General features: G+C 34.9%; 1 protein-coding gene across 2 annotated transcripts in view; it reads right to left on the bottom strand.

The window, feature by feature from the left end:
- Chd2 (chromodomain helicase DNA binding protein 2) overlaps positions 1-24,209 on the bottom strand; it is a 183,212-nt gene that overhangs the window by 130,713 nt on the left and 28,290 nt on the right. For both annotated transcript variants that reach the window (XM_071608653.1, XM_027956129.3), the window contains exons 5-16: positions 23,425-23,486; positions 16,984-17,091; positions 14,210-14,350; positions 12,936-13,069; positions 11,484-11,709; positions 10,724-10,824; positions 9,514-9,558; positions 9,167-9,345; positions 6,579-6,703; positions 4,407-4,623; positions 1,766-1,855; positions 831-1,021 (exon numbers count right to left, since the gene is read on the bottom strand). In XM_071608653.1, coding sequence (XP_071464754.1) covers positions 831-1,021; positions 1,766-1,855; positions 4,407-4,623; positions 6,579-6,703; positions 9,167-9,345; positions 9,514-9,558; positions 10,724-10,824; positions 11,484-11,709; positions 12,936-13,069; positions 14,210-14,350; positions 16,984-17,091; positions 23,425-23,486 — 1,619 coding nt within the window. The remainder of the gene's footprint in view (positions 1-830; positions 1,022-1,765; positions 1,856-4,406; positions 4,624-6,578; positions 6,704-9,166; positions 9,346-9,513; positions 9,559-10,723; positions 10,825-11,483; positions 11,710-12,935; positions 13,070-14,209; positions 14,351-16,983; positions 17,092-23,424; positions 23,487-24,209) is intronic.

The following is a 24,209-nucleotide window of genomic DNA, read 5'->3' as shown; positions in this document are numbered from 1 at the left end:
TTAATAACTGAATATGACCTAAAGCTTATGTCTATTATCAATGATTTAGATTTAAGCAGGAATGAAAGTGTACACCTGTAATTTCAGCTACACAGGAGCCTGACATAGAAGGAACATAAGCTGGAGGCCAGTCTGGGAAACTTAAAACACGTTCAGAATAAAAAGATTAAAAGGCCTGGGGATGAAGCTCAGTGGTAGACTGCTTGCTTTGCATAAGCAAGGCCCTGGATTCAATCCCCAGTACCACAAGAAAAATAAAAAGATTTAAATTCAAAATCTGTTGTAATGCTTGTCAGATTCTGTACATTATATACTTGATTTCTATTCTACTATCTTATAACAATATTAAGAAGGTCTGATTGTTTCCTGTCTAACAATTATTTCCCAAATGCTTTAATTTGACCTTTTAGTAGATAATATGCTTTCTTCTTTGACAAGCTAATTTCTATGTCCTCTACTGCTTTTGGGCAGGGTTGGGATTGAATCCAGAGGCACTCTACCAATGAGCTACATTCCCAGTCTGATTGATTGATTGATTGATTACTTGTTTACTTTTTTATCTACTTATTTTAGCAACAGGGTCTAAGTTACAGAGGCTGGACTTGAACTTGCAATTCTCCTGCCTCAGCCTCAATCCCTGAGATTACAGGCATGCACCACCATGCTTCAGGCTTCTATCACTTATAAAGATTTTTATAATAAAAACTCCTGCCTCAGTTTAATGCTTTGCTTTCCCCAAAACTATACCCCTAAGGCCTATCAAGAATGTTAAAAAGCATTGGCATTTCAGACATTCTAGCATCTTTTGAAATACACAGCAAGGAGCTTACTTCTCCGGCATAATAAAGTGCAGCAAGGACCAGAGCTCCTTGAGGGAATTCTGAAGAGGGGTTCCCGTAATCAGGAGCCTATGGTTGGACTTGAAATCAATCAGAGTTTTATATAATAAAGAGTCATCATTCTTCAACCGATGGGCTTCATCCACTCCCAGAAAGGCCCAGTTAATACTGCCCAGCACAGTCTAAAGTAGAAACAAAACACAACGAGCCACCAAGTCAGAAAGGAACCCAAAAGTGCTTTCAAAGTGTTAATCATCTCTGTACAAATACCATCACAAAGGTGTACCTAGACACATTTATTCTTCAGTCTTAATATAAAATAGGACTCTCAGACACATTTATTCTTCACTGATTTAGGCCTCTTCCATTTATTCTCTTAGTTTCCAGATTGGTATCTAATCAAAAGAGTATATCAGCTAAAAAGTAAAAGTGGATCTCTTACAGCAGGTACTATTACTGCATGTCCCCCCTCACCCAAAAAAAAAAAAAAAAATTGGTATGCTGAGCAAAAATAAAATAAAAACCATGATTTTGCATTTTTTTAATTAAGATTGTTTTCTTGCCTAATTAATTACCTTCCCAATTTTGAAGCACAGAAGTCACCGGATTGAATTTATTTGTACTTACTATTAACATATAAACCTCTCAGTAATATAGACAGGAGATATTTTAAGAGCTTAATTTTTCTCAGACATTTCTAGAAAAATACTTCCAACAATGATATGATGGGAAATGCTCAAAATAGCAACCTAAATTCCCCTTCAACTTAAAGGTTCTGCTTTCTATTCATAACCTTAATATTCTTTGAGAAAGTTTTTTTCATTTGGCAGCACAAAAAATAACATGACAAATGGGAGTTTAAAGGCACTAGTATTTGGACAAGTCAAACTAAACAAGATTTAGCCTCTTAAGTATCAATTACACACCTTATCTTTTAAAAGGATCTCATATGTTGTTATAAGTGCATTGAACTTGAGCCTTTTGGTTTGAGAATGAATCCATTCATATTCCCGTATCTATAAGAGAAAATGGCAATTAAGACACAATTTCTGCTTCTACCTTTTTAAATCATACAAGTCATATGACAGATGCAATAGAAACATGTCAAATAAAAAAACAAATCTGATCAGAATTTAGTAAATAGCCAATATATTCTGAATTAAGAAACCAAAGTATAAACAGTAAGAAAATTAAAACATGGATCACTAAGCAGTAAAAACTTTATTGTCAGAATTTAAATAAACTGACTAAGACATATTTGCCAAAGAAAATTCATTTAATTCATTAGCAATAGAGTTCCCAGATCCCTAAAATTTTTTAAAAGAAAAGCCATTTAGTTATTCTTTGTGTAGGGCAATACTTTAAGAAGTAAAACAAATTCTAACTTCTAGCTCTATAAAAATTTCATTTCATCATAAAATAGATATGTGTACCCCAAGAAAAAGAAAAAGGAGGCTTACAGGATGAAAATATAATTTATCATGAATAGAAAATAATGTCAATGTAAAGGAACACAAAAACTAACATATCTGCATAGAAGTATGACCATTCGGGACTGCAGATTGGTGCAGCCAATTTGGAAAGCAGTATGGAGATTTCTTGGAAAGCTGGGAATGGAGCCACCATTTGACCCAGCTATTCCCCTTCTTGGTCTATTCCCTAAAGACCTAAAAAGAGCATGCTACAGGGACACTGCTACATCGATGTTCATAGCAGCACAGTTCACAATAGCAAGACTGTGGAACCAACCTAGATGCCCTTCAATAGACGAATGGATAAAAAAAATGTGGCATTTATACACAATGGAGTATTACTCTGCATTTAAAAATGACAAAATCATAGAATTTACAGGGAAATGGATGGCATTAGAGCAGATTATGCTAAGTGAAGCTAGCCAATCCCTAAAAAACAAATGCCAAATGTCTTCTTTGATATAAGGAGAGTAACTAAGAACAGAGTAGGGACGAAGAGCAGGAGAAGAAGATTAACATTTAACAGGGATGAGAGGTGGGAGGGAAAGGGAGAGAGAAGGGAAATTGCATGGTAATGGAAGGAGACCCTCAGGGTTATACAGTGGAGGGGGTAGAGAGAGAGGAGGGGAGGGGAGGGGAGAGGTGGGGAGGGGGGAGGGTGGAGGATGGGAAAGGCAGCGGAGCACAACAGACACTAGTATGGCAATTTGTAAATCAATGGATGTGTAACTGATGTGATTCTGCAATCTGTGTATGGGGTGAAGGTGGGAGTTCATAACCCACTTGAATCAAAGTGTGGAATATGATATGTCAAGAAATTTGTAATGTTTTGAACAACCCACAATAAAAAATTTAAAAAGAAAAAAAAAAAAAAAAAAGAAGTATGACCATTCAGCAAACACAATGACTAAAGATAAAGTTCCTGCAGTTTGTCAAGTTGGAAACCAGCAATCTGGACAATAAGTGCTTGCAGGAAGATCACCACCAAACAGGAAAAAAGATTAAAGAACACTTCACTAACTCATCAATCTTTCAGTTCACTTTCTTTGTTTACCTTCATCCTTAGAAACAGTGTTTAAAGCTGTTTTGCACAATGTTCTTTTTCTCTTTTAATAGTTAACAAATAAATTAACAAAGCTAACAACTACTATATTTTTAGTCAAAATCAACCCAATGAAATCTGCTAGGGTTTGTAAGTTAGGCAATTTTAATGAAATTATTTAATAAATATAAATTTGAAAGCATGATTATGTGATTATAACACACATCTAAAATGTGTGAGGATTCCTAATGGCTTGCTCTTACTGTAAGGGATCTCCCCCAAAACAAGTTTACATATAGTAGTAAAAGACGAAAGCTCTGGGACCAGATACATCTGTGTCCCATCTCCAATTCTGCCATATTCTAGCTGGTCTAAGAACAAGTCTACTCTGGGTTAATGTTTCTTGAGTCAGTTGGAAAGACTATCACAAAGGTTACAGGTAATATACATAAAACCCACACAAGGCCTTGCACATGCTTTTTTAAAAGTTAGCTATTATGAAGGAAAGATCTGCTGAGCAAAAACAAATCTGCCACTGTGTTCTAAATTCATGACACCCAATATCAAATTTGCTAGCAAAATATTCTCATTTCTGCAACCCTAAAATATCCTTTGAATTTACTTCTTCTTTGTAAGTTATATAACCTCACCATTTGAAAAGGTCAGGAAACAAATTCTAAGAACATGACTATTTTCAGGAATGTATCTCTACTCAAACAATATTAACTTTATCTATAACAAATCAACTCTATTTTGTAATTTTGTATCTTAAAGGTATAAAAAAGAACAGAGAAGAAAAATAACACTCAAATACAGATAAGTTCTCATTCATGTATTTACTGTTTCACTTCGTTAAACACTAATCATATGTTTCAAAGAATATCTGAGCTGCGTTTATTGTTATACACAAAACTCCTAATATTAGGAATATAGCACAGTGTCACAATAATAATTTTCCCTAAGTCCTGACCAATAACTCTACAATGGGTTTAGATCAATGTCCAATATACATTTATAACACAGATTCTATCCCAACTCTTTTTGTTTACACACCGTATTTCTGCTCATCAGGTCACCTATGTAAACCACTACGTTAATCTCTGGTGCCCAGATTTCAAACTCCCTCTGCCATGAGGTGAGGGTGGATAAAGGGACGACTATAAGAAAGGGTCCATACAGCTGGTGTTGGTGGAACAGGTAGGACAGGAATGATATGGTCTGGATGGTCTTTCCTAGGCCCATTTCATCAGCAAGAATTACACTGTTATTTCTGCAGAAAAGAAAAAAGTAAAAACAAGGCAACCATTAGTTCAAATGATTTATAGTACATTCAAGATGTGAACTACTATGAATGCCTGGTCAGACTACATTCTTTATTTTGCAGTTAGGATTATGAATTATATTACCTTCCTTAAATAATATAATTATTTTCCTGTTAATAGAGAAGGCAGAACTTATACACACATATAAGTTTATATTTGCATCCCATAAACAGAAAATACAAGCAGACCGGTTATAGCCACTACTGGTGAATCCTACAGTCTGCCACTCACATGTCTTAGCTCAAATTACCCACACTATTCTTCTACATGCTACTGGGTTAACGAAACATACACTATTCCCTAATCCAACATGCTGCAAGTGCACAGGTCTTATTTTAAATACACCACAGTCTAAGTAAGGGGTAAGCTGTTGATCAGATTTCTGAACCTCACCTACCCCTACTAAGTGACTTTATCGAAGAAAGGAATCAGGATTCTCTCTTTTGAACAAGCACCTTTGGAAATTCTAATGCAGGTGTTCCTTAGACCATAGTTTAAGAAATACTGCTCTAAGAAATTGCCTGGATTTTAATAAGGTATTAAAAGAGGGGAAAAAATTGAAGAAACGGCTACAGTTAGGAAAGTATGTTTGGCAAATAGAAAGTAGCCCATCTGGCAGGAAATCAGGAATCTGTGTATGATAAAAAGGTTGCAAATATTATTAAAAGGTTCTTTACAATAAGGCCACCTATGGTTTGTACATATATATGCTTAACCAATGAACCAGAGAGGATTAAAAGTAATAAACAGGTTCAAGGCAACTTAACTGAGTAGAAAACAAGACATTTAATTGACCAAGAAAAAAAAATTTAAAGTACTCTGTCCTCCGCTACAGAGTAGCTAGTTTTAGAAGGAAAGTACAAAAAAGAACAAAGTAGACCACACTGAGACAAAGAATGAAGAAGCATACCTCTGAAATCTCAGATACACCAATTTTCTGTATAGTTTAGACAGAGTATATTCCTTGATTTAATTTCCCTCTCACTTTCCTCACCTTTCCACAATATTGAATAGGAAGCAGGGTTAAGCTTCTCCACTATTTCTTCTTCCTAACAAACTGCCACTGTCGACATACACAGACTAAAGTAGATTTGAACTGATTCACCTGTTTTTCTGAAATCAGACCAAAATATGACATTACTTAAATGTAATGCTCCTAGGACCAGGGCCTAACAGCTGCTTGGGTCCTTTGCAGTTGGTTTTTAATTCTTCGGTTTGAAGTTTTTAAAAAGGCTGTCCAAAGACTGTACAAAAAACATTTTGGGACTTTGGACAAAGTACACGACACATTTGCTCTTAAGAGCCCTCAACTGAAAAATAAAAATGTTAGACATAAAATTTCTTAAGGCTCCATCTAAGTTTTTACCGATGCTGTAGAAAGATCAGGAAGCACTCTCCTCTGAAAGGAAAATCATTTTCAAGCCATTAGAATGTTTTTATCAGACCCACATTCTCAGACATATGAACTGAAATTCCTTGAGATATCTGATTTTTTTAATTGAATATTAAATATTGTATTAGATTTTACAGAACAAAGTGTAGAAAGTGGCTCACTCAGGAAACGGTCACTGTAAAAGTATCTCTATAACTAAAAATCATCTTTTCAGCACTGAGAAAAAATTTACAAGTATTTATTTTTCAATTGTAGTTTAACTCTGAAATAAGGATTTCTGCCTTAGTATAAAATAATTAAGAAATTCTGAGTTGGCATATAGGGGATGGGATGTACATCAGAATTAAAGATACTTTCACACTGTACATTCCACAAGGACAGAGAAGCCATGTCTGTCTTTGTTCATTGTTAAATTCTTAAGGATACATGGGTCCCCAGCTCTTAGTAATTAGGGTAGCAATAAAGAAATGAAAAACAGTAAACAAAATGTCAAACATATTTTCAACCTACTTGCACCAGGAATGAGCAAGCCAGTTGAGACCTTCTAGCTGATAATCTCGGAGCTCCAGATTTTCCCCTCCTAAATATGCTGGCTGTTTCTTTAAAGCTACAAATCGTGGTCTTTGCTTCAGGGCCTGAAAAACAAAAATTAACAAGGCCCAGCTCTGAGAAAATTTTCTCCTTGCTCCTAAGTTAAAATGCTAACCACAAATGTATTCTATACCAAAACACAAAAATTCAAATCTCACCTATGAATCACCACTCCTATACTCCACCACCCCTTTCTTGATACTCTATTTCCCAGAATTCATCCTGAAATAAAATATTTCTTAATGAAATTAGCTTCTTTCCTAAAAGGAGTATGTGAATAATATTAAAGAGTTCTTCAATTTGACATCATCTCTATTTTATGGCATTCAGTCTCCTATTTTCCCAGTTATCTTTATGTTATCTTATTCTAAACAGTATAAAACAACGGGAAAGTCTATTATCTAAACGCAGCTAAACATGTAATCCTGTAATTACCATAATAGGATTTGTAAATTCTGAAATGTAGCCCAACTATGGGAATTTAATTCTCTGAAGGAAAAGTTGCCGATTTCACTACCGAAGAATAAATAGCATTCTAATAAGGCTAACAAGTCTCTGGTTTGCACAAAATGCAGATTCTGTGACCAAATCAATGTAGAAAACAATGGATCAAAAGTTATACAAATTTCTAGCCAGTTGGTGCATGCCTGTAATCCCAGTGGCTTAGGAGGCTGAGGCAGGAGGACACTACTTTTATTCAAAGCCAGCCTCAGCAACTTAGCAAGGATCTAAGCAACTTGGCAAGACCTTGTCTCTAAATAAAACATAAAAAAGAGCTGGTGATGTAATTCAGTGTTTAAATCCCCCTCGGTTCAATCCCTGGTAACAAAAATAAGTAAATAAATAAGTTATACAAATTTCTTTACTTATTACTTTTCAACATTTAACCATGTGTGCTTTTGGTATGGATTTACAGGAAAAATTTATTCAGAAATGCATCACAAAGTTATTTGGCCACAAAAGTCCTCTTTCTAAGAACATCTGTCTATATGTAAAGCCTATTCTGAGAAACATCAAGTGGTGGCGCACACCTATAATCCTACTCAGAATCTGAGGCAAGAAGATCACAAGGTGAAGACCAGCCTGGGCAACTTATCAAGACCCTGTCTCAAAATAAAAATTAAAAAAAAATTTTAAAAAAAAGAGCTGGAATGTAGCTTCAGTGGAACAGGACTCCTGGGTTCAATCCCCAATACCAAAATATAGATAGATGATAGAGAGACATAGATAGATAGATAGATAGATAGATATAAAATCCTAACCAATTTTTGATAAGGTATCAATGATTTTGGCTCTCCAAAGGGCAGGTACCTGGCAATGAATGGAATCTGACACCTTACTCTCACCCTCCAAACAACATCCATCCACTCCTGCCAAACTCACTCCATGATCCTCACATCCAATCCTTCATGTCACCACTAGGTCCCTTGCCCTCGTGCCAATTCTTCATTCATGAATTTCTATATCTAACTAGCTGGGTCTTTTGGCTCCAGAATCTCCTATACACTGCCAGTATGTGAGCTTTCTAAATAAAATATTCTGTTGCTCTCCTTAGCCAGTCACCAATACCAACAGAAAAAAAGTCAAAATTCCTTTTCTTCAAGATAGTTAAGACACACATACTTTAACCTAAATGTACTCAAATTTATCTCCCTTTCCAACACAGGGGTCTGGTAGTTCCCTATCATGGTGCAAATATCTTTCTCTTGGTACCTTTCATGGGAAAGCAATACCCTGGGTCCCAATAATATATCCATCACAAACGAATCTATTCTTCAAGAAAAATAGGCAGTTCAGGCACCATGATTTCCTCTTAAAACTCCTTCAATGAACACTGAAGCTCAGCAAATTCTACCTCTGTATTTCTCTGACCACAGCCTATCTCACACTTACCTGACTTGCAATAACATGCTGACATTCACAGGCAGAAATGTGGTGCTATTTACATGACTCTCAATTTCTCAGAGACAAAGCCCATGTCTGATAACTACATTTATTACTCTAAGAACCCAAGGATATCACTTTTCCAGATGGAATAAATTCCAAAGATGAGAATTTGTACAGTCAATATAGCAAATAAGAAAGGTTATATGTGTTTTAATTTTTTAGTTGTCAATAGGTCTTTATTTTATTTGTTTATTTTTATGTGGTGCTAAGGATCGAATCCAGTGCCTCACACATGCTAGGCAAGCACTCTACCAATGAGCCACAACCCCAGCCCAGAAAGGTTACATATTTAATTTCTAACTTAAAATTCAGAGACACCCCCTTCCTATCCCTTCTAAGTACCTACATCTTCTAAGTATTACTTACTAAAGCAAACAAATTAGGCAACTCATCCTCTGCTTTTTCTGTAATTATTTTTTTTATGTCACACCTAAATCCTCTTTCAATTCAAAATGGTAATCATCATTTACTCTTGTGATGCTATTACCTTTTAGTATCTAGTCACTAAGCCTATCAGTACATTTTTCCCCTGAAAAAAAAAAAAAAAAACAAGTCCTTACCTTGCATTCTCTTGTTGGGATAGTTTTTGAGTTGTTCCTACTATGGAAGCTGTCGATGCAGCTCTGGAATTTCTTTCCAATCAGGGCCTCATCTTCCCAGCTACACTCTGAATAGGGAAGTCCCATCCATTTGCAGAGATACTCAGGTTCATTCGAAGGTGCTGGCTTCCGAGTATGAGCTATTTTATATGTAAACATTGATAAATCAACAACTGTCAATTAAAGGTGGAGAAAAACATTCCTTTTTATGCATAACAAATGAAACACCATGGGCAAAACTATACTCTGCAAAACATAAAGAGCTTTTAAATACTGAACAATGTTTATAAATAAGATCTCTTGCTCACCTGGAAAATCTGTTTGACCCAATGTAGATTTACTTGTCTTCACAGCTAAAACAAATGCAAAATAAGAAAAGTTATACTCATACCAAAAGAGAGACAGGTTCTAGGAATAAGAATACATATATACTCTACTATCTCACATCTTAAAAAGTCTTGTTCTTATCTCCTTCTCAAGCTATTGCCCCATTTCTCCCTTAAAATAAAACTGCCCAGGAGTTGTCCATAACTTTTTTCCATCTCTCATTCTCTCTTGAACACACCAAAGCAGACATGCATCTCACCATTTCATGGCTCCTTTTCACATGTGCCATACCTATTACTGAATTTAGGATTAAGTCTCAATCCTCACCATCTTTCACCAACAACATTTACTCCACTGAAGCCATATGTAACCTAGCTTCTTATATAGCAATCTCTATCAGCTCTCCTCCTATCACACTGGCTGTCCTTCCTCTCATTTGAATGCTTATTTCAGACTTCTACACAGCAGAATGATCTCAGACTTCCTCCTCTCACCATGTATACTCTATTCCTAATAATCTCATTAAAATCATTTTTAAAATTTAGGCTTTAAAATACTACTTATAGCTGAGCACAGTGGCTCACACCTATAATCCCAGCAACTTGCGACACAGAAGCAGGAGTTTCACAGGTTCAAACCCAGGCTCAGCAACTTAGCAAGGCCCTAAGCAACTTAGAAAGACCTGGTCTCAAAATAAAAAAAAAATAAAAATGGCTGGGAATGTGGCTCAGTGATTAAGTGGCCCTGGGTTCAATCTCTAGTACAAAAAAAAAAAAAAACTACCTATATACCTATATACTAATAAATGCCCAAATTTAAATCTTTGGCCTAAATTAAAAGAGCTACATCCCAGGCTTATACATACTCCTGCCTTCAAAATACTCCTCTTAGATGACTAAAAAGTATATCAAACTTTATATCAAGCTCTTTATTTCTGCTCCAAAAATTAATTCTTCCTTTGAGCTTTACATTCAAGCCAAAGAACTTGACATCTCCTTGATACCCCTTTCACTCCCATACTCAAATCTATGAGCAAATTTTATTAGCTTTTCCTTCAAGATAACCCTAAGTATGTGTCTACTCTCAAGAAGTAAAACTAGAGAATGCAATTTTTAATGTACATTATGCTAAAAGCAAAAGCCATTATTCTTTGAGTTCAAACTCAGCTAAAGTAAGTTTCTATGTATTTACCTATTACTCTTTCTACTATCTGATATTGTTTATTCAACTCTGAAGCCAGCTCCTGTTGGCAATTGAAATATTCCACATCTTCAGGAGAAACTTTTCCTAACCTGGACAGAAGACAGAAATAGCACATACCAATTAGACTTAGGGGATCTATGGACATGTATCACACCAAAAATCCAGATTAGAAAAGCTAAAAGTTACATCTATCTGTCCCTTTAGTAATCTTTACTAGTAATTAGGCATAAGATTTTTTTTTTAAAACACCTTCACATCATTTCTGAAAATTATGTAAAACTACTATTAGTTTTAAGTGTTTCATAACCCAGAGAGTTCTAGAATATTAGACATGATGTCTAAGCCACTACAGTCTAACCACAGTCAGCTAAGTGTTGTAAAGAATAGGCTCTGGACTCAGGTGCCAAAATTCAAGTACTGGGTCCACTTGTGGAGTTGCTTTGTACCTCATCCTTCCTGTCTAGAATGCAGGGGTTACTTTATAAATCTCATACCTTTCTTGTGAAGATGAAAGACATAATGTATGAACAATGCTTAATGTGCTGCAATCACTAACATTAAAGACTGAGTAGCCACATGCAAAAATATATAGTATTTTTGGGTCACAATTTTACAAAACAGAACTACAGCTAGCTCTGTATTCACATGATGAAGGCAAGAGTGAGATCCTAAATAGCTGTGTTCTCAGTACATTATTTAAAAATCTTCCTTTCTCTCAGGCTGCAAATATCTATGGTAAGAAACATACCATTGTTTGATTTCATCTTCTTTCTTCTTGAAATTCTCTAATTTTTTTAGGCCTTTCACTTTCTGTTGCTGTAAAGATTCTTCACTCTCCCATGTACTGTGGATATAAGACCAACCCTTCCATTTGATGAGGTACTGAATTTCACCTTCATCCTTTTCAGTGTCAAAGTCACCACTAGGATCTCCATTAGCTTCAATAGCATATACAGTAGTAGAAGCTCCAGTGGCTGCAAAAGAATTCAGTTAAATTTTAAAAAGTATAGCTCAGTGGTAGCATGTGCAAGGCCCTGGGTCTGATTCCCAGCACCTCAGAAAGAAAAAGAGAGCATAAAACCAAACACTAAAAAGCTTCCTAAGTTAGCAACTGTCTAATCTCTTAAAAGGAACCACCAAAATACTTGGACTTCAAATAAGCATAACTTACAACACAGGGTGGAACTGACCAATAATTTCAAATATTTTCAAAATGCTAACCCAGGGCTGCTGATGTAGCTCAGTGGCAGAGTGCTTCCTAGCATCCACCAAACCCTGGGTTTAAGTTCTAGTACTGCAAAAACAAAATCAAAACAAAAAGAGCTAACCTGACTTTTGTGCATTAAAACATATTCTAGTCAGGTAAGAGAACACACACCTGTAATTAACTCCAGCTACTTGGGGACTGAAAAGGGAAGATGACAAGTTTAAGCTTAAGTCTATGCAACTTAAACCAGAATCTGTCTCAAAATACAATTTTTAAAAAGGACTACAGGTATAGCTCAGTGGCAGACTGTTTACCTGGCATGCACAAAATCCTGGGTTCAATCCCCAGAGTAAAAAAAAAAGGTATTCCAAAGTTTGCCAGTGAAATAAATCAAACGTCCAAATGTAATAAAAAGTTTTTTATTTTTTGGAGGGGGGAGTCCAATAATTCAAACTAAACAAAAAATACCTATTGCCAGGAATAAGAACAGAAAATCAAAATCCTCTCCTGCTTTCCCACCCTCCCAAATCTTTCCATTAATTCTCCTATTTCTCTATTTCAAGTACAGCCAGAATAAGGGACCAAAAACAAAAAGATTAAAAAGTTATGAGATATCTCAAATAGATATTTTTAAAACATTTTTGCTATTATTCAAATATATATTTGATTAGTTTGATATTTTTTTCAGATTCAAGAACAATTAACTAAATAGATTTGCTGAAGGTTAATAGGCGATATCTAAAAAAAAAAAAAAGCAATATCTCTACTATATCACTGCTTCAAAGAGAATTAACTTATCTTTACTAGCTTAATTTAAAATATCAAAGACATATAGGATGCATTACTTTGTCCTCAGCTTGAAAAATTATTAGTTCAACAGACTTCCACATCTCACAACAATTGCCTGAAATTCATCACATCCAGGTTAAAATATATAAAATCTGGGCCTTACTAAGCAGATTTCAAAATACTTTGCTTTCCAAAGATACATACCTCCTTTCTTTCCCAATCTTGAATCTAAGACCTTTTCAATAGTTTCACTATTATCTTGCTGTTCATCAACTCCTTCCCCAGTCATTTCAATGAGATCATCTGAATCAGTCTCAAAGTCATCATCTTCTTTATAACTGCATGAAAAATAATACTGAATAATTGAGAAAATTATAGTTTAAGGATTAAACACCTCCATATACAATATCACCAGAAAAAGGAACCATATTCCTTTGATTCCAACATAGTATTTTACAGATTAGCCATTCATTGGACTGAATGCAAGTATCAATTCATGATCACTGATTAACTGCAAGAAGGCTAACCCACGTTTCAAATGAAGACAGTGTACCTATACTAATTTATGTAACAAAATTACAATAATACAAAACTACAAGGATATGCCTTTTTTCATTTTTTAATGAGATTATTATCACATAAATGAAGAAGCTATCGCAAAGAAAATGCATAATGAAAGAAAAAAACTGTTATTAAATCATTGGATAAAAGGGACAGGGGATATATTTCATTTGGTACAGTGCTTGCCTTGCCTGCACAAGGTCCTGTGTTCAAGCCCCAGCACCACAAAAAAAATCCACTGGATAAAAAGGAAGTAACATTTAAATTTAAATGCTTTAACCAGAAAAACTGCTAAGCTATACACAGGCATATGCAAAGCTGAGTCCTACTTTATAATTATTAATTGGATATACTGGACAAATAATTAGTATCTTCAGATCTCTAGGCAGACTATAAAAAAATCTGCATATGTTCTAAAAATTAAATGTCTTTCAAACTATACAAATTAAAATATTAATGTTTGAATCTATTTCACTTTCTATGACTAAGTTGGATTAAAATTATAACTATCAATATATAAACCAAACCTCAGAATAATTTGCATCATTCAAAAGAGTAATAAAAGGAATGGGGATACAGCTCAGTGATAGAGTGCTTGCCTAGCATGAATGAAGCCCTGGGTTCAATCCCTAGAACTGCCACCCCCCTCCCCCCACCCCCGCCGCCGAAAAAAAAGATAATGTTATAAAATGCTGACAATGCCACTAAGGACATGAACTTGAAGCAGTTTAAAATGATCTACTGTTGTTCTTTCTCATTCCTCTTGGTTTAATTATCACCATTCCTTTTCCAAGAAAACGAAACGGATTTCTAAAAACAACATGATATATCCTAAAGTTGCTTTTATCTATCAAATGCAAAATCTTAGACTACAAAAACCAAGATCTAGCCAATTACACCAATGGGGCACAATTTACCTAACATTCTTAGCAGCTCTTCTACGAGTCTGCCTTTTGGGAGCTTCATCATCTTCGTCATCATCATCGGAAGAATCTTGCTTTTTTTTCTTTCCACGCTGAGCCTTAGGTTGCTTTTTAACCCGAGGTTTGGGAACTGTCCTAAAATGAGAAGGAAAAACAATGGCAAAGCTTTTATTCTAACATGTGAAATCTACTTCAAATCTATATAATGATATTTCCTAGAACAATGGTACATATATAAGCCACTTGGCAAATGTTAAAAATATATTCCTGGGCTGGGGCGTAGCTCAACGGTAGAGTGCTCATCTAGCACATATGCACGAAGCCCTGGGTACGATCCCCAGTGTGACCAAAAAAAAAAAAAAAAGCATATTCTTGAATCCCAACCCCTGAGATTCTAATTTACATGAAAGTGATTCTAATGCTGATAATTCTAAATCATTTATGGGAGAGATAATGGTTCTCAACTGTTCATCAGTATCACCTAACATAAAAATATATATGTAGCATGTTGCTTATGGTATCTTTTGGGTAGGCAATCTGGAAATATCCATCAAATTTTAAAATGCAACAATTTTACTTATAACAATATATTTCACAGATGTATACTTGGGAAGACATAGACATTCACAGTAGCATCACTTGCAAATTACAAAGTATTAGAAAAATTCTAATAAATGTTCATCATCTGGTAACTGAGTACTATGCAATCACAAAAAAAGAAAAAGGCAGTTTCCTGGGTACTAATATGAAAAGATATCCAAGAAACATGCATAACAAGATGCATAGAACACTCCTGCTCTATGTAAAAGTGAGTAAAGGACAAGAAAAAACTACACATGATTTTAAATCTTTTTGTTTGTTTTACTTTTTTTAATTTATATATGTGGTGCTGAAGATTGAAACCGGTGCCTAACAGGTGCTGGGCAAGCGCTCTACCCCTGAGCTTCAACCCCCACATAATCTCTTCATGTGCACAGACTATAAAATGATTGTACCCTGCCATAGTTCTAGTACAACAGAGCAAGCCCCCCTCTCCTGAGTCCCATGTACAGCCAGGACTGAATGTCACAGTCTAAGATCATGAAAGGAAAAGTAAAAGAAGAAAAGAGGAGAAGTAAACTCACAATAACAATTATCTGTTCTTACACTAGCCCTAAAAACCTAGAAGACAGACTCAGGAGGCTGAGGCAGGAGTTCAAAGCCAGCCTAAGCATCTAAGCAAGACCATAAGCAACTTAGTGAGACCCTGTCTCAAAATAAAATGAATAAAAGATCTAGGGATGTGACTTAGTGGTTGGATTCAGTACCTAGTACCAAAAAACAACCGGAGAAGACAGAATTAAGAGTTAACAGTCCTGTGAGCTTCAATTAAGGTGAAAAAACAATATTCTTATGAATTTTCCTCAGAGTATTGAAATACAAGTTATGTCCTAGGCCAAGGGTGGGCAAACTTTATCCGTACATAGACAAAGAGTAAATATTATAGGCTTTGTCAGCCAAAGGGCAAAACTGAGATCATTATATTGATACTTATATAAAGAAAAAAATTTAAAATTTTCACAAGCTTTTTATTGACAAAATTCAAAATAAACTTAACCACTGAGTATACTATTTGTGATTATCTGTCTTCTAAAGAAAAGACTGGTACTCCTTTTGAGAGGACAACATTTCATTTAACCGATTATGCCCCATCTTTCCATTTAAGGTAACACCTAAAAAAGTTAAAACTGAACACCAAATATACCACTTATTCAAACATTTGAAATATATTTTTAGAGTCCTATTATTTTTAAATATTTTTTAGTTGTTGATGGCCCTTTATTTTATTTATGTGTATGTGGTGCTGAGAATCGAACCCTCAGAGCCTCGTGAGGCCACTGAGCCACAACTCCGGCCCTAGAGTTCTATTCTTTTGAGAAAATAGGTGTATGAGCAGTGATAACAGTCATTGATATTATATGTTATAATAAACTCTAGATTATGATTTCCAACATTTAAATGCACCTGTGTCAAAATCTTGAAATATTCCCAGAATTGAAAATATAAAACTTAATGGGTTAATTGGGATTCAAACCTAAAAATAATAAATATTCATCTACAAAAGAAGTATTATCCTTCAGGCCATAAAAAATAGGTGGTAGGTGGGATTTGGTCTAAAGACCACAGTTTGCTGACTCCATCCCTTAGCAATACAGCAAAAACGTAAATTTTCCTGGGACTATCTACCTCCTGCCTTCCTTTTCCTATCAACATTACCTGAAATTGCCACCATCTTTCTGACAAAATGTTACTAAAATTTACTGCCATCTCAGGCTATCATCATCTTCAAAAAATTAGATTTTCTGCTTAGTATTATATACAAATTATATGAACAGTACATTAACAATCAAGTATGTTGTAAGTCAGCTAAACAGTATTTCAAACTTAAGAGTTAATTGTCCCACAAAGAACTTGTACCTTGGCCAGACAAGCAGGAAATTTTTTTGTAAGTGGAAGATACCCTCATAAGTAGGCTATCATGGAGAAACAATAAAATCCACTGTTGGAACTATAAACCACAAAAACACCCACAATTAATATAAGTAACCCAGTCATTTAAGCACTTGCTGAGGATACAAGCTAGCACAAAGTGAACAACAGACATTTAGAATTCAGAACTGCAACTTGTCCTATCTGCTTAAGGCTTTCATTCCTGCAAGACATCATCCTTCCCGATGTATTGCAAACTGAGCTCGTCCAGAAGCAGAGGTCTAAAACCAACAGTATACCTTCTGGGGACAGGTCTTCTGGCTTTCACTTTTTTTTGTTCTTGTTCACTCTCTGCACTGGTGCCTTGATCCTGTTCATCTTCTGAGGGTTCCCGTTTCCATTTGTCTCTGCAATAAAAGCAAAACAAAATAATTTTTTTCTAAAATAATTATTCAACAATCTGACAAAACAAATTCAATACAATTATCTAAAAGGCAGAACATGCATATTTGAGATATCATGCTAAAAGAGATTTATTTTAGCTCTATTTAAATTTTGGTTGTGATCCTTCCTAGCTACATATCTATTCCTATTTCATCTCAAATAAACAAACAATGGAAACTATGAGTGTATTTTTCAATTTGTTTTGGGAGAAAATGTTAAATTTCTCATTTTTTTATTTACTACTATATTATGACAAGAATTAAAACATAATACATACTAGAACAATGGTTCCCAAATTTTAGCATGCATCAGGAACACCTAAAAGGTTTGTTAAAAAAGATTTCTGGGCCCTGGAAAGTTTCTTATTCAGGAGATCTCAAGTAAGGCCTAAAATTTTGAATTTTAACAAATTCACATATAATGCTAATACTGGGTATAAATTTGAGAACCTTTATATTAAATATTTAAGGAAGGTCCCTGAAATTATTTTCTAATGATAAACCTACTTAACTAATCTGTCAGCTCAAGATATAGTTTTTAATTATTATTAGATAAGGTAAATATTCTTTTGCCCCTTTAGAACTTAGAAGGCTTGAGAGCCATAACCTATTGGTATCCTTGGACCCAAAACAGTTTTAGTTTACTTAAGGACCAAACTAGATACTACAAAGACCTTGCTCATTTTCTCACCTGTAAGGAGTAAAGAACACGTAACAACTACTGGGTGTTAAATAACCTAGAAAAAAAAAACTTAAAGGCAACGCTTCTCTATAAACAAAACAATTACCACTGTTCCTCTGGGTCCCTTTATAGATAGTGTGGTCACACTAAAATTATCTGTTACAAAATTGAAAAGTCGGGGGATAGGATTCTGGCTCAGAGGGAGAGTGCTCACCTTGCATGCATGAGGCACTGGGTTCGATCCTCAGCACCACATAAAGATAAAATAAAGATTTTGTGTCTACCTATAACTAAAAAAATAAATATTTAAAAAAAAAAAAACCTGAAAAGTCAAACCAATATTCTTCACAGGAGAATAGGTCAAAGTAATAGTGAAAGCTTGTTCCAAGGGGGTTAATCTGCAGATTCCTGAGACCCTTTCTAAAAGCTGAACAAGTTAACTTATACATGAATCAGGTGAAGACTAAGGGGCAAGGGGAATTCAAGCCTTCCATGAAAAGGCAATGGAGCTCTTTTATGTATATTATTCAAATTCTACTAGCACTGTGTGCTTTCATATCTATTTCCCTAGAGTTGTTGACTCCTTGTACAGCACATATTTTTGTCCACCTTTGTACCAGAGCTTAGTACAAAGCCTGGCAAATGGAAGATGTTCTTCTGTGAAGTAAAAAAATTGATTAATGAATGAGCCATATCAATCTATCATTCATACAGGTAGGGTACTTTTGGGAACAGGCTGATAAGACAGTAAGGTTTTTAGTTATTGGCTAATACTCAATATCTAAATATCATATATCTAAAACGAAGACTTCCTTCTATCTAACCACACTCAGATTACCTGTCTTATCCTGCTACCCTAGAGCTAAGTACAATAAATATCTGCATAAGAATCCAAGGATAGAAAGTGATTGCCAGAAAGAAAGGAAGGAAGATGTACCCTACAACTGGGAGAATAGCACGTGGGTGCCTAGTTTCCTTTGAATCAGTTTACCTCTCAGAATCTCACACAAAGTGAAAAGGAGTGGTTTCACAGGAACATATTTGAAAAGACATGAACAATTACAACCTAAGATGAGAAAAATCCAAAGTTGTTGTGGTTTGGATGTGAAGTATATCCCAAAAGCTCATGTGTAAGACAATAAAAGAAGGTTTAGAGGAAAAATGATTGGGTTTATGAGAATCTTAATCCAATCAATGAGTTAATCCCATAACGGGATTAACTGGATGGAAACTGAAGACAGGAAGGGTGTGGCTGGAGGAGGTGAATGGGGCATGCCTTTGGGGTATATATTTCATATCTGGTGAGTGGAGTCTCTCTGCTTTCTGATCATCATGTGGGCGGCATCCCTCTGCCACACTAGTCCACCATGATAATTCTGCCTCACCTCAAGCCCCAAGGAATGAAGCCTACTGTCGTCTATGGACTGCAAATTCTAAAACCATGAGTGCTTAAATAAACTTTTCCTCCTATACAATTGTTCTGGTTGGGTCTTTTAGTCAAAACTGAAAAAAAGCTGACAAAAAAAAGCTGACTGAAAAAAAACAAAAAGTCTAGTATTATTTTGAATTTACATGTCTCCTCCAGGAATTGGCAACCTAAACCAGGGCCATCAGTGAAGTCCACTTCTATAAGTATAGGAAACTAAAATGGCAGCAAGCCCTGAGCAAATATATGCTGAAGCTAGAGTTTTCCAGTTAATTATAAATTTATTAATAACCAAGAGAATTTGGAAGTTTTTAATAAGAAAATTTTTAAAAAAGAAAAAAAATTTAGTAAATCAACTATTCTAAAGCCTTCCTCCCAGAGAAGAAAACTGAAGCCCAGAGAAAACAAATTGCTTGGCCACAAAGCAAACCCCTAGCTCCACTACTCTCAATCATAACCCAGAAAAGACCAAAAAATAAGGAAAAATTAAAGTCAGTCTTACACATTTCAAGAGGATCTGGACCACTGGAGGTTTAAAAGGCCTGAATGAATGCGTACGTATATTTGAAACTGGATGAATTATCTCAAGTTTTAATATTCAAGAACAAGAAAGAAAGTATCAGCAACATCACATCACTCTGTAGAAGAAGTGAGGTGAAAAAGAGTGATTATCATTTACTGAAAGATTACTCTATAACCTACAGTCTATAGGGCTCTCCAGCACATGAACTGCTGTCCACTTACCTACACTGTTGGCTTCCTATAAAATGCAAATTTTATAAAGAAATCCCACTAAGCCATATGCTGTAAGTCCACCTACAGTAAAGAGAAATCTAAGATATAATCTCATGAGTGCAAAATGTTTAATATATCAAAAGAAACTAGAATTATCATATCCAGTTTAAGAGGGAATCAGTGCAATTTTTCCCAAAATCTTAGGAATTGATGAGGAAAAACACAAAGATTTAGCCAAATGAGACCCTCAAGATAATAAAAACAAATAAGAAGTCTAAATGTAGGTTAATGAGTAAAGTTAACTCTCCTTTTCTGGGAAAAAGTGTTTAGGAGGGCACAATCCTGAGACAGGCGAATCAAATCTAAGCAACTGTGAAATAAGTAATGAGCAAAAGCCACTTTCAATAGTATGGGCCCGAACTGCAGACAAGAGTTACAAAAGCTCACCCCATTAAACATTTGTAAGAGCCTAGAGAAGAGAATTCCCTTCTCTACTTTATGAGGCAGATCTGAAAAGAAAGTAAATGATTTAACTTATTTAATTTTTAGTAATTTCCCCAAGAAAGAATACCTTTCATAAACAATTCCAATCTGGAGTTAACAAGAATTCTCTTCCATTGTGTCACAGGTTTGTGACAGATTCCCAATTCAACACACTGGAAAGGAATACAAAACTATGATCCCATGAGAAAAACTTTTCATAGTTATGACTAAAATTTTCACATTCTACTTGGGTTTTGGAACCACTGCAGAATATCATTAAACACTATTAGACCATAATGTCAGCAGAAATGGTATACAATACTGCTCAAATGTTGACAATATTTACAGGTATTGCATTAAAAAAAGAATTCAAAGATTTAAATTAGCATGAGTGGGTTAAATAAAATCCAAAGTTTAGTTTATGTATATGACTCTAAGTCAGCAGTTAAATACCTTACTGGAACCAGGTAAGGACTGAAAGAAGGGTAAAGTAGAGAACTCATGGCCACTCACTAATATATGCATCAGCTTTGAAAGATATTTCTCAAAAGAAGCCAAAAATACATATTCCTATTCACAGTACCCCCAATAGTCAACACTGCTGATCAAAAAATGTTTTTTAAATATTGTGCAGGCCCATAGTGCTAAGTAAACTCAAGTAAGATTAAAAATTGCTTATACATTATAACTATGGGAGTTAGTCTCTTCTTAGTTCCCAAAAGAACATATACTCGTTTAAGACTGCATTCTTCAAAAATATCAATGCCATAAAAGCAGAGAGAGGCTATAAAATGCTCCAGATAAAAGAAACCTGACATCTAAATATATAGCATCTGATGCTAGATGAATCATGTAGTGGTGGTAGAAAAATGGATTGACTGACAAAACTGGAAAATAAATTAGACAAAAGTATTTCAATAATGTTTAAATCTATTTAAGTTGAAACTATTTTTTCCTGAAGAAATACTTAGGGGTGGGGGCTGAGGATTTAGCTCAGTTTGTAGAGTGCGTGCTTGCCTCACATGCACAGGCCCTGGTTCAATCCCAGTATCACCAAAAAAATAAAAAGAAAGAAAAGAAATACTTAGGGGTAAAAGGCCATGAAGTATTAAGACTTTAGTCTCAAATGGTTCAGAAAAAAAACTATGTGTATGTCCACATAAATACATATAAAAAGAACACCTACAACAAAAAAGCAAATGAGTAGATGATCACTTGCTTAGATCATCAGAGGGTGCCTGCTAATAGAAGTTGCATACCTTCCCCACAATCTGGTCAAAGTGCACATTTCAGGTAAAAAAAAAAAAATCACCAAAAAACCATATATCAGTCAACAGAAAACATAATCTCCCAAGTAGATTGTAGGACAGAGGTAGGAAAAAAGCCTTCTAAATAAAATGTCAAAAAGTCTTAAGTCTGCTTACAATTGCTATTTCTCCAACTTAAGTAGATGCTTAAAACAAAAATGGATATTGGATGTACTCTAGCAGGACAATATTAAACACTTGACTTTTCTGCAAAGTACTATAATAATCTATACTAAATGTCACAAAATCTTAGCACAGTTTCTAATAACTCTTGGGTAGGCCAAATTAGTATAACTCTATTTTAGAAGGACATAAGGAAATAGTTTTAAAATACTCAAATTATTTGCCTTATACAACTTTTTAAATTAATATTAATCTTTACTAATAATACATTTTAAAGTAATTAAAACTTACTAATACTTTAGAATCAGTATGTAACTGGAACTCCTATAAGAAGCCATAGATAATTAACACAAGAATCCCGAAACTGGGAGCTGGGGTTTCGGCTCAGGGGTGGAGCACTCACCTAGCATATGCAAGGCGCTGAGCTCGATCCCCAGCACCACATAAAAATAAATAAATAAAGTAAAGGTATTGTGTGCAACTACAATCCCAAAACTGATCTACAAAGTTTTGAATATCTAGATCTTTCTGAGTTGATATACAGAATTCATGTAATTGAAGGAACTGTACCTTCTCCAAAAAAAAGATTTTAAAAATTATTTCTCAAAAATCAAATAATTTTCATCATGTAAGCAGAGAACTCTTTTAAATTAAAAAATAATGAGTCACGCACGGTGGCACATGCCTGTAATCACAGTGGATCAAGAGACTGAGGCAGAAGGATCACAAGTTCAAAGCCAGCCTCAGAAAAAGCGAGGCACTAAGCAACTGAGTGAGACCCTGTCTGTAAATAAAATACAAAATAGAGCTGGGATGTGCCTCAGTGGTTGAGTGCTCCTGAGTTCAATCCCCAGTACTCAGAAAAAAAAAAAGTAGTAGTAATAATAATAAACACATAACCTATGTTACAAAGTAATTTTCATGGAGCCTAAGAATTAAAATTTTCTGGTCTATAAACTACAATGTTAAAAATTATATGGGGCTGGGGTTGTGGCTCAGTGGTAAAGTGGTTGCCTCACATGAGTGAAAGACTGGGTTCAATTCTCAGCACCACATATAAATAAATAAAATAAAGATCCATCAACACTAAAAAATATTTTTAAAAAAATGATATGAGAACAATAGTATATAATTTCATACCAAAATGAGTGCCCAACCAATATAATTCTGCCATGCCAACACAAAGGACAAATGATAAAAGAAAAAAAATGGCAAATTTAGATTTGTTCCTTGTTTAATTAACTATAATGTACATTTTTTTAAAAATTTAAGTTGAGCTACACCAGAGGGAAGAAGTTGGAATTTGCCCCCAAGAAACAGCCCAAGCACATGTGGAACCCTTCCATGTGTTAAACTAAGAAGTCCTAGCTTCAAATGCTTCTACTACTGCAAAAAAAGCAGGACAATAGTAACCCAAGCTCATAAGAGAAACAAAGGAAGATTCAGACCTGGGACAGACGGAAGACACAATGAATGCTTCCTAGAAATGCTGACATGTTTATAACTACCAGATTTAGTAATTTCCCCCATGAAAGACTTACTGTTTTTTCAGCTGCCTCTGGCCTCTTCTTTTTGGGCTCCCACTCTCAGACCCGCTACTTGCCTTCAGTGTGTGAGGGGGGAAAAACGATTACAGACTTTAATGCACAATTCGTTGGGATAACGCTACCTCCTGGTTCTACAATCTATTCAATATAGCATTATTAAATATGAGATTTTAGACAGAAGGAAATCCATGCACTTGTTTGATGGATCTCCCTCTTCTTTTGCTTTGAAAATTAATGTCTCTCTGTTAATTACTGAGTTATGTCTAAAGCCAAAAAGTATTTCTCAGCTTGACTTCCAGAATAACAATATCTAATAAAATTTTCCACAGTGCAATGATGTAAATGTTCTATATCTGTAATGTCAATATGGTAGTCAACCACATGTAACTACTGGGCACTTGAAATGAGGCTAGTGTAACTAAAGAAAAAAAATTTAAATTTATTTATTCATAATTAATATAAGATTTAAAAACCACATGTGGCAACCCTATTGGATACGGCAGATCCGAAATATCAATGAAAATACCACATTTAGTCAGTGTGCCTTAAAGCCTCTGACTGCTTATCTGTTCATTTTTGACTTATTATAAAAGCAAGTTAAATCATGAGCCAAAAGTGCTTTGCTAATAGGCCAAGACAAGTTTATAGTCACAGACATTTGAACAGCTTTTTTCCCCAAACATTAAGCAAAATGGCTAAGTATTCCTGTTAATCTTATGTCCTACTGAGATGAAGAAAAAGATTTACCAAACTATGTGATTGGTTTAAGTGTGGCTCAG

The sequence above is a fragment of the Marmota flaviventris genome, chromosome 2 (assembly GCF_047511675.1).
Source record: "Marmota flaviventris isolate mMarFla1 chromosome 2, mMarFla1.hap1, whole genome shotgun sequence".
NCBI lineage: Eukaryota > Metazoa > Chordata > Mammalia > Rodentia > Sciuridae > Marmota > Marmota flaviventris.
Note: the sequence above shows the minus strand (reverse complement) of the source record. Positions and strands in the feature narration are given on the sequence as shown.